Here is a 16384-nt window from a genome sequence, read left to right on the forward strand (position 1 = left end):
CCTCTCCCATCTTCATCCTTCTCCTATAAGTGTTTAACTTACTTACTTGAGATTACAGAATTTTTTCCTTAAGTTGACTTGATTTTAGAAACATGTTAATTTTTGTTAATACATGCTTATTTTTGAAAATATAGATTAAAAAAATCACCCATAATCCCAGAGAGTACCACTTTTAGCAGTTTGGTGCATTCCCTTCTAGACTTTTCCCAACTGTGTATATATTTATATACATATTACAACAATAGAATATGATGCATATCACTAATGTGAATGTTTTAATATCTCATCAACATTGCTTCTCAGTAATTTACAATTACAGAATGGCTGTCTGGTGTACAATTTTTCTACTGTTTGGAATTTTATGCCTCTCCCTCATTTTTGTTTGTTTGGGTTTTTTTTGAGTTTTTTTTTTCACCCTTAAAAAATTTTTGAGGTAGTTGCTTCTAGGGTTTTTTGTTTTTATTTGGCAAAAAATTTTTTATTGTGGCAAATTACACAAACCATAAAATATGTCATCTTAACCATTTTTAAGTGCACAATTCAGTGGTACTAAATACATTCATAATGTTGTACAACCATCACCACCATTATCTCCAGCACTTTTTTCATCTTTTGAAAGTAATATTCTATACCCATTAAACAACTCCCCATTCCACTCTCCCCAAAAGCCCCTGGAAACCACCATTGTACTTTCTGTCTCTATGATTTTGACTAAGTACCTTATATAAACAAGATTATACAATATTTATCCTTCTGTAACTGGCTTATTTCACTTATCTTTAAAAGTTTGTCCATGTTATAGCATATGTCAACATTCCCTTCCTTTTTAAGGCTAAATAATATTTCATTGTGTGTATATAACACATTTTGTTTAGTTATCTGTTGGTGTACACTTGGGTTGCTTCTACATTTTAAGTATCATAAATATTGTTGCTCTGAACATGTTTGTACCAATATCTCTCCTGCTGTCAATTTTGGGGGGTATATATTCAGAATTGTGGCATCATATGGTAATTCTATTTTTAATTTTTTGAGGAACCACCATATTGTTTTCCACATGGCTATACCATTTTATATTCCCACCAACAGTGATAAGGTTTCCAATTTCTCCACATTCTCCCCACCACTTATTTTACATTTATTTTGTTGTTCATTTTTGGGTTTGGTAGTAGCCATCCTAGTGAATGTGAGGAAGTATTTCATTGTAATTTTGCTTTGCATTTCTATAATGAGTAGTAATGTTGGACATCTTTTCTCATCATTATTGGTCATTTGTGTATCTTTGAAGAAATATCTTTTCAAGTCCTTTGCCCATTTTTTAACTGGGTTGTTTATATTTTTGTTGTTGAGTTTTAAAAGTTCTCTACATACTCTAGGTATTAGTATCTTATCAGATATATGATTTGTAAATATTTTTTCCTCTTCTACGGATTGCCTTTTTACTCTCTTGATATTGTCTTTTGATGTACAAACTTTATTTTTGTGACCTTTTCAATTTATCCATTTTTCTTTTGTTGCCTGTCTTTAGTGTCATATCCAAGATATCCATGGCAAAGCCAATATCATGAAATTTGCCTTATGTTTTTTTCTAAGATTTCTATAGCTTTAAGTCTTATTTTTAGGTCTTTAATCTAGTTTTAGTTAATTTTTGTGTATGATATCAGGGAAGGGCCCAACTTCATTCTTTTGCACATAGTTATCCAATTTTTCTGGCATCCTTTCTTCAGAAAATGGTCCTTTTTCCATTTAATGGTCCTTTGGCAATGTATGTAAGGGGTTATTTCTGGACTATCTACTCAGTGGTCTGTATAGCTGCCATTACCCCAGTACAACACTGTTTTTATTACAGTTGTCTTGTAACAGTTTGAAATAAGGAAGTGTGACTCCTCCAGCTCCTTGTTCTGTTTCAAGGTTGTATTAGTTATTCAAGGTCCCTTGACATTCCATATGAATTTTAGGAAGAGTTTTTTTATTTCTACAAAAACTGTCACTGGGATTATGATAGGGATTAAGCTGTAAATCTCTTTGGGTAATATTTACATCTTAACAATATTAAGTATTTCAGTCCATGAACATGGGATGTGTTTTTATTTTTAAGTTTTTATTTTCTTTGAGCATGATTTTGAAGTTTTTATTGTACAAGTCTTTTACCTCCTTGATTAAGTTAATTCTTGGATATTTTATTCTTTTTTGAAGACTAATGTAAATTTAATTGTTTTCTTAATTTTTCAGATTGTTCATTAGTTGTATAAAAGTACAACCAATTTTTGTGTGTTGATTTTGTATTCTGTTACTTTCTTGAATTCATTTATTAGTTCTAATAGTTTTTTGGTGGAAACTGTAGGGTGTTCTGCATATAAGATCACATATTCTCTGGACAAAGATTATTTTACTTCTTCCCTTCCAATTTGAATGTGCTTTATTTCTTTTTCTAGCTTAATTCCTCTAGCTTGAACTTCTAGTACTATGTTGAATAGAAGTGGTAAAAATGGGCATTCTTTTCATGGTCTTGATCTTAGAGGAAAAGCTCTCAGTCTTGCCATTGAATATGATGTTCACTGTGAGGTTTTCATATATGGATTTTATTATGTTGAAGTAGTTTCCTTCTATTTCTATTTTGTTGAATGTATTTATCATAAAAGGATGTTGAGTTTTGTCAACTGCTTTTCAGCATCAGTTAAGATGATCATGTGTGTTTTTCCCCTCCATTCTATTAACGTAGTATATTATATTGATCATTTTTCATGTGCTGAGCCATTCTTGCATCCCAGGAATAAATCCCACTTGATTATGATGTATAATACTTTTAATATGGCGATAAAATCAGCTTGCAAAGTATTTTTTGATGGTTTTTACATCAATATTCATATGGGATATTGATCTGTAGTTTTCTTGTGGTGTCTTTGGCTTTCATATGAGAATAATGCTGGTTTAATGAAATGTATTATGGAGGGTTTCCTTCTCTTCAATTTTTGGGAAAAGTTTAAGAATGATTAATATTAATTCCTCTTTAAGTTTTTGATCATATTCACTATGGAAGCCCTCAGGTCCAGGACTTTTCTTTGTCAGAAGATTTTTAAAAAAGTTTTTAACGTTTATTATTTTGAGAGAGAGAGAGACAGAGAGCAAGCAGGGGAGGGGCAGAGAGAGAGGGAGACACAGAATCGAAAGCAGGTGCGATTTTGAAGTTTTTATTGTACAAGTCTTTTACCTCTGTCAGCTGTCAGCACAGAGTCCCACACAGGGCTCGAACTCACACACCATGAGATTATGACCTGAGCTGAAGTTGACTGCTCAATCAGCTGAGCCATCCAGGTTCCCATGTCAGGAGGTGTTTGATTGAGGATTCAATCTCTGCACTACAGGTCTATTCAGATTTTCAATTTCTTCATGACTTAGTCTTGATAGGTTTGATTTCTGGGAATTTGTCCCATTTCATGTAGGTTATTCAATATGTTCATAGTACTCTCATAATATTTTTTATTTCTGTAGAATCAGTAGTAATATGTCTACTTTCATTTCTGAGTTTCGTAATTTCAGACTTTTCTCTTTTTTTCTTAGTCCATCTAGCTAAAGTTTTGTCAACTTTGTTGATCTTTTGAAAAATCAACTTTTGGTCTCATGGATTTCCCTAATGTTTTTCTATTCTGTATTTTGTTTATCTTTGCTCTAATCATTATTCTTACCTTCAGCTACCTTCAGGTTCATATATTTTTTGTTCTTTCTTAGCTCCTTCAGTTGTAAAGTTAGGTAGTTGATTTGTGATCTTTCTTATTTTTTAACGTAAGCATTTATAAATTTTCCCCTTAACACTACTTTTACTGTATCCCATAAGTTTTGCCATGTTCTGTTTTTGTTTTCATTGATCTCTAAATGCTTTCTAATTTCTCTTGTGATTTCTTTTTGATCCATTGGGTACGAGTATGTTGTTTAATTTCCACAAATTTGTGACCCTCCCAGTTTTATTTCGAATATCCTACTTCATCCTGTTGTAGTTGGAGAAGAGACTTTGTATGATAATCTATCTTTTTAAATCTATTGAAACCTAGTTTGTGGCCTAACATCTGGTCTATTCAGGAAATGTCTCATGTGCATTTGTAAAGAATGTGTATGCTATTGTTGGATAGAATGTTTGATACATTTCTGTTAGATTTACTTGGTTTATTGTGTTGCTTAAGTCCTGTATTTTTTTTTACTAGTGGTTTTATCCATTATTGAAATTGGGGTATTTGTGTCTCCAACTATTCTTATATGGCTGTTTATTTCTTTTTTCATTCTGTCAGTTTTGCTTTATATATTTTGATGGTCTGTTATTAGGATTATTCAGGACTAGCCCTTTGAGCCTGTTATGGAACATTAGGTCCCTCTAGTGTCATGGTTAATGACTCTGCTGGTTCTAGGCAGTGTTATAATTTAGAACATTGGATCAATAGTTTTTCCAATTGGCTCACTTTTGAAGTGAGAAAATGTTCATGTTAACCCAATTTCAGTGTATAGAAAACAACCAAAGTTGCAAAATATATGAAAATCTAGAAACACAGTTAAGATTTATAGCCAGGATAAAAGATTCAAAAAGTAAGAAGCTGTGGACTGGATTATAAATTAAACGTTGGAAGTATGAGCTTGGTTCTGCTTAGAAAGATCTGAGACTACCCTGTTGCTTTTCCTCAACCATTTAGTGCCTTCTGAAATTATATCTATCCCAAGGGTTCTTACCTTCTTTGATAATACACAATTTTGAGAATTCACTAAAAGCTTTGTATTTTTTCTGCAGAAAAACGCTAATGTGCACATTTCATATGTATAGTGTTATCAGAAACATTCAGGAGCCTCTCCAAGGAGTTTAGGTTAAGAATCCTATTCATACCTAATTCAAAACCAGCTTTCCATATGTGAGTGTCTAGCTCCTTCTACTGTAGGGCCCTGGTGATCTTGGATGTTCGTTAACTAGGGATGGTGAGGTGTCTGATTGAACAGTGTCAAGGAGAGAGAGGGCATGAAGCACAGAGAAAATGGAATTGAGCCATAATCTTTCCATTTCTCACTGAAGCTGTAAATGTATCTGCAGTCTTCACTTTAATCAAAATAGCTTAATTTAGGAAAGAGAGAACCCACTTCTTTTTCTTTATAAAAATCCCAATTTTATTGCTTTCTGAATGTTTTTCTTTTTAAAGGAGAAATATAAACCATATGTTACAGGGGTCTCAGTCTGACAGTTTAACTGAGGCCATGCTAGGATTCAGTTATTTCTGGCTATAATAGGAAGGTTAATGGAAAGGATCTGTTGGCATAAGGACCCAGAAAACCCCTTTGGAATGATCTCATGACAAGGAAGAAACCATTGGTTTGGGACAATGTGCCAGGTTTGAGGGTCAAGTGTGATTTTAACACAGCACACTGTCAGTCACTTATTCCTCTGCTGCCCCTACAGATTTGAGCCCAAGCCAAGGAGAGAAACAATAGTGATTAAAATGCTAAAAAAATTTATGAAAATCTCTGTAAGGTATTGTAGCAGATGGTGGTGGTACCCCATGCAAATGCCTTCAAAAACTGCTTATTGTACACACCTAGGACTTCCTGAGCCTTTTCTTTTTCAGCAAAAGAAGCAAGCTTGGGCCTTAAGCCAGAAGCTGGAAATGCCAATAAGTTAATGCCCCTGGAAACAGCCCTCACTCAATGACAGAGGAGAGCTGGGTGAGGAAGCAGCGGTAGCTGATGATGAAGAGCCTCCTCATTCCTCAGATCGGGCTAATTCTTAGATATGTTCCGCTCTTTCTCCCAGAGGCCTGCAGCACGCCTGAGCGTTAGGGATAACTGGCCTGATAACACATTGTCTATCGGCTTTCTTTCCATCACTATATTTCTTTTCCTACTCCCTTTCCACAGCTCCTGAAATTGCCTCCCAATAAACTATTTGCACTTAAATCCTTATCTCAGAGGTTGTTTCTGGGGAGAGACTACTGAAAAAGACATTGACCAAACAAGACAGCGTAAGGTTGGAGTCAGACAGGCCTGGATTCAAATTTCTTCTCACCAGTGTCAGTGAACAACTTAATTTTTCTAAGGCCCTTTTATGTATAAAATGGGGAGAACAGTACTGACTTTACAAGGTCAGGCTGTAAAAAACATTATATAAAGTGTTGTGCATAGTGACTGCACATACATGTTGCAATTATCAACTGATAGAGTATTTATAATGTTGTTACTACAGCACAGCGCAGGTTGAGACCAGCTGTTCTTCACCTGTGGGATGACTGCTGATGCAGGCTGATTTGGCAGATGTGCTATCGAGGCTGTCTCTAAGCTTAGCCGTATCAGTGGCTTAGAGGAAGCACTGCTGCAGTGAGCAGGGCAGCAGAGGAGGAAAAGGGCAGACATCAAGTTTAGAAGATGAACTGGTGGCACTGCCACCTGTGCTTAGTTTCAGTGGATGGCTACAGTGACTTCATATCTGGGTCCAGTATTCACTTTGGGACTTCAGTTGCCTCACACTTGAGGGATTATGCTCAGAGCTCCTGAGGTTTCATTTTTAATTTCAATCCCTTTTCTCAAACATACAAAGGCCCCTTTGGTTTCAGTTATGACCTTAACTTGTAGTCTTAGGGTCTTTCAAATTGGGGCTATTCCCTCTGTTCCCCTTCACTCCCCACTCCCAGGCAAGATCCTGTTTAAATCCTTTGGTCACAGTAAGAGAGGAACGAAGAGCTGAGGCAGGTAGAGGACTTCACACTCATTCCTGTCCCAGTTCACTGGGGCGCCAGGTCTCCCCTGCAGGGCTTCCGCCTTACCCAGCAGCCTGAGGTCCAGGAGCGGATAGCCATGATGGGTCCCTCTGGCTAAGACGGCAGACAGCAGGAACAATTGTTTGTTGCCCATCCCTGCAGGTGCAGCCAGAGGTCCGTGGTGGGGTGAGTGTGTTTCAGCTCTTTATTATTTCACTCTGGGCCAAAATAAAAGACCTATGGTGATGTCACTTCACAATCTTCTTTTACTTATTTAGACACTAATAGACACTTTTCTCCCAATTCAGTAGGACAATATGTGTATATGAAAAGGCATGCTAACCTGATTCTTACACAAAAACAAATTTTAGGAGAGAAGACTATTACAGAAAGAAGGAATCCAGCAACTGTGGCACACCTGGCCATAAGAACAATAACCCTGTAGCCTGTTTGTCTCATCTACTTCCTGGAAGGAAAATCTTTCAATGACCTTGCTAGAGGTCTTAAACTCATGCAGGGTGATTCACAAGAAGGTTCCATTTTATCTGTATGTGGTGTCAGAAAATCTGCTGACATTGACACTTTAATACTGACCTCTGAAACGTGTTATAGTACGTGTCAGGGTGACTTACATTAAAGTGCTTTAAGTTCATGTCTTGTCTTCATGTTAGACAGTGAGCTCCTGGAGGGCAGACTTCAGATAGGATTTATTTGTATATTTCTTAGCTGGGGTTGCCAGGTTTAGCAAGAACACAAACAAAACAAAACAAAACAAAACTACTTAAAAGTTATTTGTTTATCCAAAATTCAAACTTAACTGGGTGTCCTGTATTTTGTCTGGCAGTCCTATTCCTCACATAAAGATGACCTCAATAAATATTTGGGAGTGAGCAAATGAATGAATGACGAGCATCATACCAACAAATGGAGAACTAAACTAGTAAAAATGTGGATTGACTGTTGGGGCCCATCCAGCCAAAAAGCCTGCGGAGGTGATTCCACTGTGACGGCAAAGCCTCCAGGGGAGGAGCATGTGTAATAGAAAGTCCCTAGCTTTGTCTAGGAAGGCGCTACCCTGGATAACGGTTGGCCCTCCCCCCATTTGAGCATCAGGACAAAAAGAACATAGGTCCTGGGAGACTGGGGTACAGTGCTGTGTGGCCTTTGGGATCCTGCTTCCCCCTACTTGAAAATATGTGCGCTTGAATGCTTGACCTAAATGGATCAGAGACTGGGGTTGGTTCTCCTATTATTCATGCCTCTTGGTAATTGCGGTTTCAGTAAATGGGCAGACTTTCTGATTGAAATTTCCTCCCTGGTTAGAGGCACCTTACTCATAGACTATTGTTAACCTTTAAGGAAAAATAACCTTGTCATAAGCTTTGGTTAATATTATACTATATATGCAAAATAAGACCCCTGCTGATATATTCTGAGTGATGAATTATGTTTTTTGATCTTCTGTATTGTACCTCATTCCTGTCTTTGATTTTCTGTTCTCTCTTCCGTGAAAATAATGATCTTTTCTGAAACATGTGATTCCTAAGAAGTTGCAAACAATGTAATCATTAAAAGAAAGATGTAATCACCTATGGTATATAAGACACCAAGTTTCACAGTAAAGTGTGGTCTCTTCCACCATTCACGTTGTCTGTGTTCTTTCTTGTAGATATTTCGCCGACACCAACCCCCTATTCAGGGACCCTTAGACTCTGGTGCGTGGGCTGGTCCCCTGCAATTGACCTTGTAAAAGATACTCATCTAAGTTATGCCTAATAATGACAAGACATTAAAATTGTGTCTGGTTAACATTCCACCTTTAAAAAAATCTGACAGCCTAGCTTTGACTTAAGATACATTTTCTATCCATGCTTCATTAGCCACTTTCAGTGTCCATATGGGAAGAATACTAATCATCTGTTAATATAGGTGTTCTGTGCCAATAATTTTATATCTTAATTCCACACATTTCTGGTTTTGTTTGCCCAATTGTTTATTAGCGTATACCAGTTGTACAAGAAAATTCACATTGGATGGTGCATGGGTTCAGTCATTCTGTACCTTCCTTTAAAATTGCCAAAACTGTGCTTTTACTCCAGCCGAACCCTGGGGTTTTGGGTAAAGTCATTGACCTTGATTAAGCCATCAGGACCAATTCTGTTTGGGGAAAAATATATATCTGGGGTTAGTTCATTTAACAGTCAATCTTAAGAAAGATGATATATGAACTCTCTCACTCTATATGAACTCTGCTGTGGCTCTTGCCCTTTTTGCCCTCTGTTTATCTGATCTCTTGGCACCCTGCTCCTCTCCCTCCACCCCTACCCTACTCATCAAACGTGAGCATGAGCCAGAGTCTTGGGGGGGGGGGGGCTTGCTAAGGCACAGATGCCTGGGCCGTGCCCCTGAGCTTGTGACTGGGTATTTTCAGGTAGCAGCCTGAGAAATAGCATTTGCAACTCTTCACCAGAATCACTGTCCTATGCCATTTTTCTCTGCCTTTTCCTCTTTGCTTTCAGGTCCTTATTTCTAGTTCTTAACATTTCTCTATTATCAGGGCAGTATAATGTAGTAACTGCACTATATCTTGGCCTGTTATGTTTATTTTATTGGTATTCTTTCTCTTATGATGCTTAATGGTTTACTTACACTTCCTGTTCAATGTAGTTCAGCATTCGGCTGACGTGTGAGGCAGAGATCTCCCCATCCACTTCAGCAATATATGTGTAGAGAAACTGGAAGGTGCTAAATGGGATCCGAGGAGGTCCACTGTCACGGTCAGAGGATAACACTTCACACACTATCTTGAGAGTTTTGGCAATGGTCTATAAAGCCATAAGATACAATGAGGAAAAAAGTCACTACTCCAAACTAAATTCCTAAGATCAGTTTAGAAACCAGAAAGAAAACAAAAATTTTGCTCTCATAAAATGAAATGGGAATGATGTAATACTCTGGAAAGCTTGAATTTTTTACCCCCAAATGTCATTTAATTCGATCTAAAAAATATTGATGTCCTAGGTGTCTTTCTTTTTTTCCTTTCCTTTCTTCGTTGGAGGGATACTCTCAAGGAACTAAGTTTATGAACTGCTCGATAGTTTATGATATGTATTACTTTAATCAGAATGACCTCACAATTTTTATATTGTAAAATATTAAAATTATTTCTTATTCTTATTACTCTCCAAAGTTACCTCTAAAGAGCTGAGGTAATTAGTTCTGTTTATATGCTCCAGCAGTACATGGAACAATGCCATAGTAGGGGCAAGGCAGGAGGAGAAGGTGCGAGTATCAGGGAAGATAAGAATCCCAGATATAGGAAAAGTGATCCTGAACATTCAAACCCCTCCTTCTAAAACATGTAGATCCAGCTAATCAGAACACCTACTATTTTTTTAATTTTTATTTATTTTATTTTTTGAGAGAGAGTGAGAGAGCATGGGGGCATGCAAGCGGGGTAGGGACAGAGGGAGAGGAAGGGAGAGAATCCCAAGCAGGCTCCACACTCCGCGTGATGCCCGACACAGGGCTTGATCCCACAACCCTCGGATCGTGACCTGAGCCAGAATCAAGAGTCAGGCACTTAGCTGACTAAGCCACCCAGGTGACTCAAAATGCCTAATATTTTATATGACATAATAATCACCTTGTTGTTGCTGGGTAAAAATTAAGTAGATGGTGGATTTCAGAAGGCTTATGGTACAGAAGCAGACATTCCTTATAATGAAACTTAAACATTAAAAAAAAATCATGTTCAGAACTGAGGTTTTACTCACCTGTGTCTTTAAATAAACCTACTCTTTATATAAATTTCATGAGTGAAAAAATTGTGAAATTATGGGATTAAGGAAAGAAGTGATTCGAAGAAAGCATTGTTTCGTTCTGAATTAGCAGAGACAGGTCAGCATACACATCTTGGTGGTTTACCAAAACAGAGGCTGTACAGATTATCCTTCAACACCTTCCGGGGATCAGTGAAAAATGAGTCCAGAGTGCTGAACTGGGTGTGCCGAGGTGAGCTGGCCCTCTTCTTCCTTTGCAATTGCTGTTAGCTGTTCTGTTCCCTTCCTCCCCTGAATACAATGGAAGCCTCACTAATGCTGCTTTAACTGGTGTATGTTATCCAGGGGTGTAAGTGGGTATGTCTGATGAAGGTATATAAGGATACTTAATAAACTCGGTCATCTTCCTAAAAGTGACAGTTTTACTTGATGGCAAGAGGTTTAAACATTTTTTACATTAATTATTAATTGCAATGGATTTAATATTTACATTTTGTTTCTCTACATTTAGAAACATTGCAATTTTATGAAATAGAACCATCAGTGTACATAAATTTTAAAATGATAAACCACATTATGTCAAAGAAACGTTGGGTTTGCAGTAGGCCACACGCATTGACTCCCCCCTGCCTTTGGGAGTCCTCACCTGGAAACCATGTGAAGCGCTCTATGGGGCAGAGTGCCAGGCACTTCCAGGAAAGGGAGTACAAGGCTATCAGTGAGATGGAGGGGCATGTGCGTGACGTGAGGTCAGCATGACAGGGGCTCGGGATAGATGCGCAAGCATGTGTGCAAGGAGCTCCATGATCTCCATTCAGAGCTCATCCTCTCTGCTTCTCTCAAAAAAAGAAAATTCCCTCCTGGCTTTGTTCTGCTGTTCTTTTCCTGCAGACTCATCCAGGTGGGGGTGCTGTTAAGAGCTGAACTGTGTTCACCCAAAATTCATATGTTGAAGCCCTAATCACAGAACCTCAGCATGTGACTATATTTGGAGATAGGGCCTTTGAAGAGGAAATTAAGTAAAAATTAAGTCATTAGAGTGGGCCCTAACCCAACAGGACTTCTGTCCTTGTAAGAAGAGGAGATTAGGACATAGACACACCGATACATGCATACCCAGAGGGACAGCCATGTGAAGAAACAGGGAGACAGGGGCCATTTACAAGCCAAGGCGAGTGGCCTCAGACACCTTGATCTCAGACTTCCAGCCTCCAGGGCTGTGAGACAAATTCCTGGGGTTTAACTGCCCAGTCTGCGGTACTTCGTTCTGGCAGCTCTACAAGCTAATGCAGGTGCTTTCTACTCGAAACAGCATTTTTGTTGCTGATCACTCAAACACAAACCCTTAAGTTCTATTGTCCTCATAAGATTTTAAAATATTTTAAAAGATTTATTACATGGATGAATGGGTAAAGAATTCTCTGGACAAGAGCTTTTTAGAAAACTTAAATAAATCTAACATAAACAGGGATCTGCATTCTGTTGCACAAGATTGTTTTTTTAAGTGGGGATCTACTTCATAAAGAGAGCCTTTAAGCATCTTTTGAGACTCATTTTCAAACCCAGAGGTGAAAGTCTCAGAAAGCAAATCATTTGCTAACAAAATATGTCCTTCCCTCCAGTGAACACAATTACACAATTTTCCTTTTCTGTAATCAGTGGAACAGAAGGTAATATATGCTAGTCTGACGGAAGGAGTGCTGAGAGAGAAGAGGAATACAATGTGCCACAGTCTTTTGAATCATGAGTGTAGACCCAGAGAGCTCAAGAAAGTACCTGCTGTCTAAAATTCGTGCCAAGAGACTGTAAGGAGGGAAGCGTTTTTTTGTTTTTTTGTTTTTTTTTTAAATGGCACCGAGGTCATGGCTGGCTGATGAACTTGCAAAGGAAGGAGGAAATTCCTGGGCTTACCTCTAAGGACTGTGACTTAACTAGAATGCAAAGCCTCCACCAGATGGATGGCTCAGACCTTCACTTTTAAGTTTCTAGCAATAGTCCAGCATGAAAAATGGATAAAACGGGCCAATCCCTGGATTCACAGAGCACCTTTTATTTATAGGTTGGCCCTTTAGGCTGACTTCTCCTCAAGATGTTCTGTGATCTTGGGATGAGGAGGGGCACAGTCAGATACCTCAGAACCTCCCAGTATTGGAGGAGCCCACTGTTATCCAAAGCCAGGCCTGAGGGTATCTCAGTGGAAGCAGAGAAGAGGGAATAGAATCACAGAATGTTAGACATGAGAGAACTTCATGGAACATCTAATTCAAACTCCTCATTTTAGAAGGAGGTAGAAAGATACAATTCATCTCCTGGTTTCCCCTCCCCAGTTTGGAAGGCAGACATATCAGAGTAAACCTAAGCAGCTGCACTGAGAGCTATGCAGAGGGAGGAATGGAATTTAGCTTTCCATAGTTACTCTTGGTTACTGTGGGGCATGTGGACAAGGAAAGGCCTCGCACACCTCACGAGGTGGTGCGTGCGGGGCTGTGAAGCAGACTGCAGCCAGGGAGCAGATAGGGCAACCTGAGAGCGGCTTAGAGAGGCCCTCAGCACCAGCGAGAATGGCCATGAGCCCAGAGGCGGGAGCACTGGGCTGTGAGAAGAGACTGAGGACGCAGCCAGGACCACAGAGACAGTATTTATGCCCATGAATTTCCAAGCACCAAGGGATGTGGGAACCCCTTTCTTTGGTGGTTTGTGGTCCTGAAGTCACCTTTTCCCTATTACACACTCCACTGTCATCTTGAAGAGTGAAGAAGTGTGGAGAAATTTGAGACTGGGCATTTACCTCAAAGCTGTTTCAGTTACTGCATCAGATTAAAACTCCTGGATTGGATTCAGTCTACTTATTTTCTAACTCAATTCTTTGTGAGTAGGGTAGATCAGGAAGATGAGAATTAATTACAGACAGGGGTCTCTGGTGGCTCAGTTGGTTAAGTGGCCAACTCTTGATTTTGGCTCAGGTCATGATCTCTCAGTTCATGAGATCAAGTCCCACATGGGGTTCTGCAGTGACAGTATGGGGCCTGTTTGGGATTCTCTCTCTCCCTCCATCCCTCTGCTCTGTCTCTCTCTCTCTCTCTCTCTCTCTCTCTCTCTCTCTCTCAAGTAAATAAAAATGAACTACAGATAAAATAAAGTATGTTCCCTTCTCCCCACCTGAAACATTTCTGTATGTACTGTCAATACATTTGTGACCCTATGAGAATTTAATAAAATGTGTCCATTTTTAATTTTCCCTTCTGGATTTCCCCCAACATTTGGGGGCTATTTCCACAGAAGTGTGATAGTGATGACAGGCAAAACATTTACTCTGACTGCATTTTCCTCTCTTCTTTGCAAGAGAGCAATTTAGTTATTATATAATGTTATTATATAGGACAATGAGCCAAAACCCCATGAATGGCCTCTCCTTGCCTTGTCTCTAAAGAAATGATTATAATGAAAGTTGCAGAGGAAACCCATGGGAAAAGTTGAACTATGTAATGTTTCTTGAAACTTTTCTCAGAAACAAAAATGTCAGATACATATCCCAAGCATATTCAACAACAAAGAATAAGATGGTGTTTAGATTTGTTGACTGAATAAAACTACCTCTGTGTACCATTTGCCTTTGGCAGAGGCAATAATTTTCTCATTAACTTTCAGATTTGCGTATATTCCAGGGATTTTTTAAAAAACCATGTTTCTGATTCATTTTCCTTTAAAAACAATTTTTTTTAACATCTATTCATCTTGGAGAGACAGAGACAAACACAGAGTGTGAGTGGGACAGGAGCAGAGAGAGAGGGAGACACAGAATCCGAAGCAGGCTCCAGGCTCTGAGCTGTCGGCACAGAGCCTGACATAGGGCTCAAACCTATAGACCATGAGATCATGACCTGAGCTGAAGTCAGATGCTTAACCCACCAAGCCACCCAGGCACGCCCCTGATTCATTTTCATTTAAGCTATTATAACACTGTTTAACAAGAGTGAGTCCACATGTGAGATGACACCTAAATATATATATGTACCTATATATACATATATATACACACACATATATATATGAACCATGTATATATACACACACACACACATATATATATAAACCATATATATATATATATATGAACTGGGTACAGTATCTTTTTCTTTAAAACAGAAATATTCCTTTCCAATTGTAAATCAAGTCGAATTGGGAAAAGGAATGAATCCGTATGAGCATCCCGCGTCCATGATGATGTCATGACCATAAGTCTGGAAATAGCCTCATATCTCCTTTCCTGCTCTCTCATCTTTGATTTTTATATACAGTCAAGCTTATCAAATAGTAGTTTTCTATAAGGCTGTACCTCTTTTCAAAAGGCTCTATTGGGGACACCTGGGTGGCTCAGTCGGTTAAGCATCCAACTTCGGCTCAGGTCATGATCTCACAGTTCGTGGGTTTGAGCCCCATGTCGAGTTCTGTGCTGACAGCTCAGAGCCTGGAGCCTGTTTCAGATTCTGTGTCTCCCTCTCTCTCTGACCCTCGCCCTCTCATGCTCTGTCTCTGTCTCAAAAATAAATAAACTATAAGAAATTTTTAAAAATAAATAAAAGGCTCTATTGGTATATCTTCTAAGTGTCTGAAACCCGAGTATAAGCAAATCTTCTACAGCTGGATCTTGGTTATCTTTAGGAATATGAGTGGCAATGGAAATAAATCTGAGTGCAATGTCTGAAATTCATAAATAATTCCAAAAGCCACATTCTAGTAACCTCCCCCCAGGGTCCTTTGATAGTTTTCCCCTGTCTCCTCCTTCCCCTTGCTTCTGGCTGATGAGCAAAGGAAAGACCTAACTCAGAGAGGGGAAGTAGACAAGAGAGGCACGCTCTTCCTCAGCCCAGGAGACTGACCATGTGCCCAGAGGCACTGCTCTTCCAGGTCCAGACAGAGCTTTTCCAAGGAACAAAAAGCGGTAAAGCTCACTTACAACTCCAAGAGAACTGCAAGCAAGAGCTAAAAACTTCAGCCACTCAATCTCCTCCGTGAAGCGGCCCACGTTCATCACACTGTTAAATAGATCTGTTGGGAGACTCAGCACCTTCCACATCTGGGCCAGCTCATCTACATGGATGATCAGTCTGCCAGCAACCTGCAGGCCGGGGCACAGACACAAGACAGAGAGAGGGACAGGATGAGAGGATGCCCAAAGGGACAATGGCCAGCAAAGCCGGTGTTTTCCCAGCGCGCAGCAAAGGGTTTGGTAGGGAGCAGTGGTCAGGGGAGGACTCTGGCAGTTCTCTTTGCAGGGTAGAGAAATGTTCAGTGTAGTGGAAAGCATGCTGAAGTATAATGCAATCATTTTAACTCTAGATGTGAAAATCATAGGGAAATTATATACTTTTTTTTTCTGCTGTTTTTATCATCTGCTGTTTTATCCCTACTTTGTCCCTATTAAGGCAGATAGGACATCCTGAAAATGAAACCAAGGGGCAGAGGACTTGTCTGAGACCACTGATTAGTAGTGAAATAAAAACTAGATGCTAAGTCTCTCGCCCCTAAGTTCCGTGGACTTCTTTGCACTAGACTTCGCATGCAACCCTCACCCTTTCCCAATAGTATGGGGTCTGAGTCTGGATGCCAACTATCACTTGGTCCCAGGTGCGTCAGATCTCTGCCACATCTGCTGCCTAAGGTGCTTGGTGGTTAAGAGGAGGAAGGGAACGAATGGCCAGTTGTTAGCCAATGATGTAATAAGGCTACACAGGCCCCAGTGAAACACTACTACACCTTCCCTGGCCCTCTGATTCCAGTGAAATGCTAAGCCTCAAAGTAGCTGGCTGTCAGTCCTGAATCACCGCAATCTTCTCTGTTCTGGATTTTATTTATCTATTTATCTATCTATCTATCTAT

General features: G+C 39.2%; 1 protein-coding gene across 1 annotated transcript in view; it reads right to left on the reverse strand.

The window, feature by feature from the left end:
* Positions 1-8694: 8694 nt before the first annotated feature.
* The window catches only part of ROPN1 (rhophilin associated tail protein 1), a 27218-nt gene continuing 19528 nt past the window's right edge, over positions 8695-16384 (reverse strand). Inside the window, exons 4-6 of the mRNA XM_029940718.1 lie at positions 15462-15623; positions 9372-9547; positions 8695-8879 (exon numbers count right to left, since the gene is read on the reverse strand). Coding sequence (XP_029796578.1) covers positions 8813-8879; positions 9372-9547; positions 15462-15623 — 405 coding nt within the window. The 3' untranslated portion in view covers positions 8695-8812. The remainder of the gene's footprint in view (positions 8880-9371; positions 9548-15461; positions 15624-16384) is intronic.

Source organism: Suricata suricatta, chromosome 5, assembly GCF_006229205.1.
Source record: "Suricata suricatta isolate VVHF042 chromosome 5, meerkat_22Aug2017_6uvM2_HiC, whole genome shotgun sequence".
In the NCBI taxonomy this organism is placed as follows: domain Eukaryota; kingdom Metazoa; phylum Chordata; class Mammalia; order Carnivora; family Herpestidae; genus Suricata; species Suricata suricatta.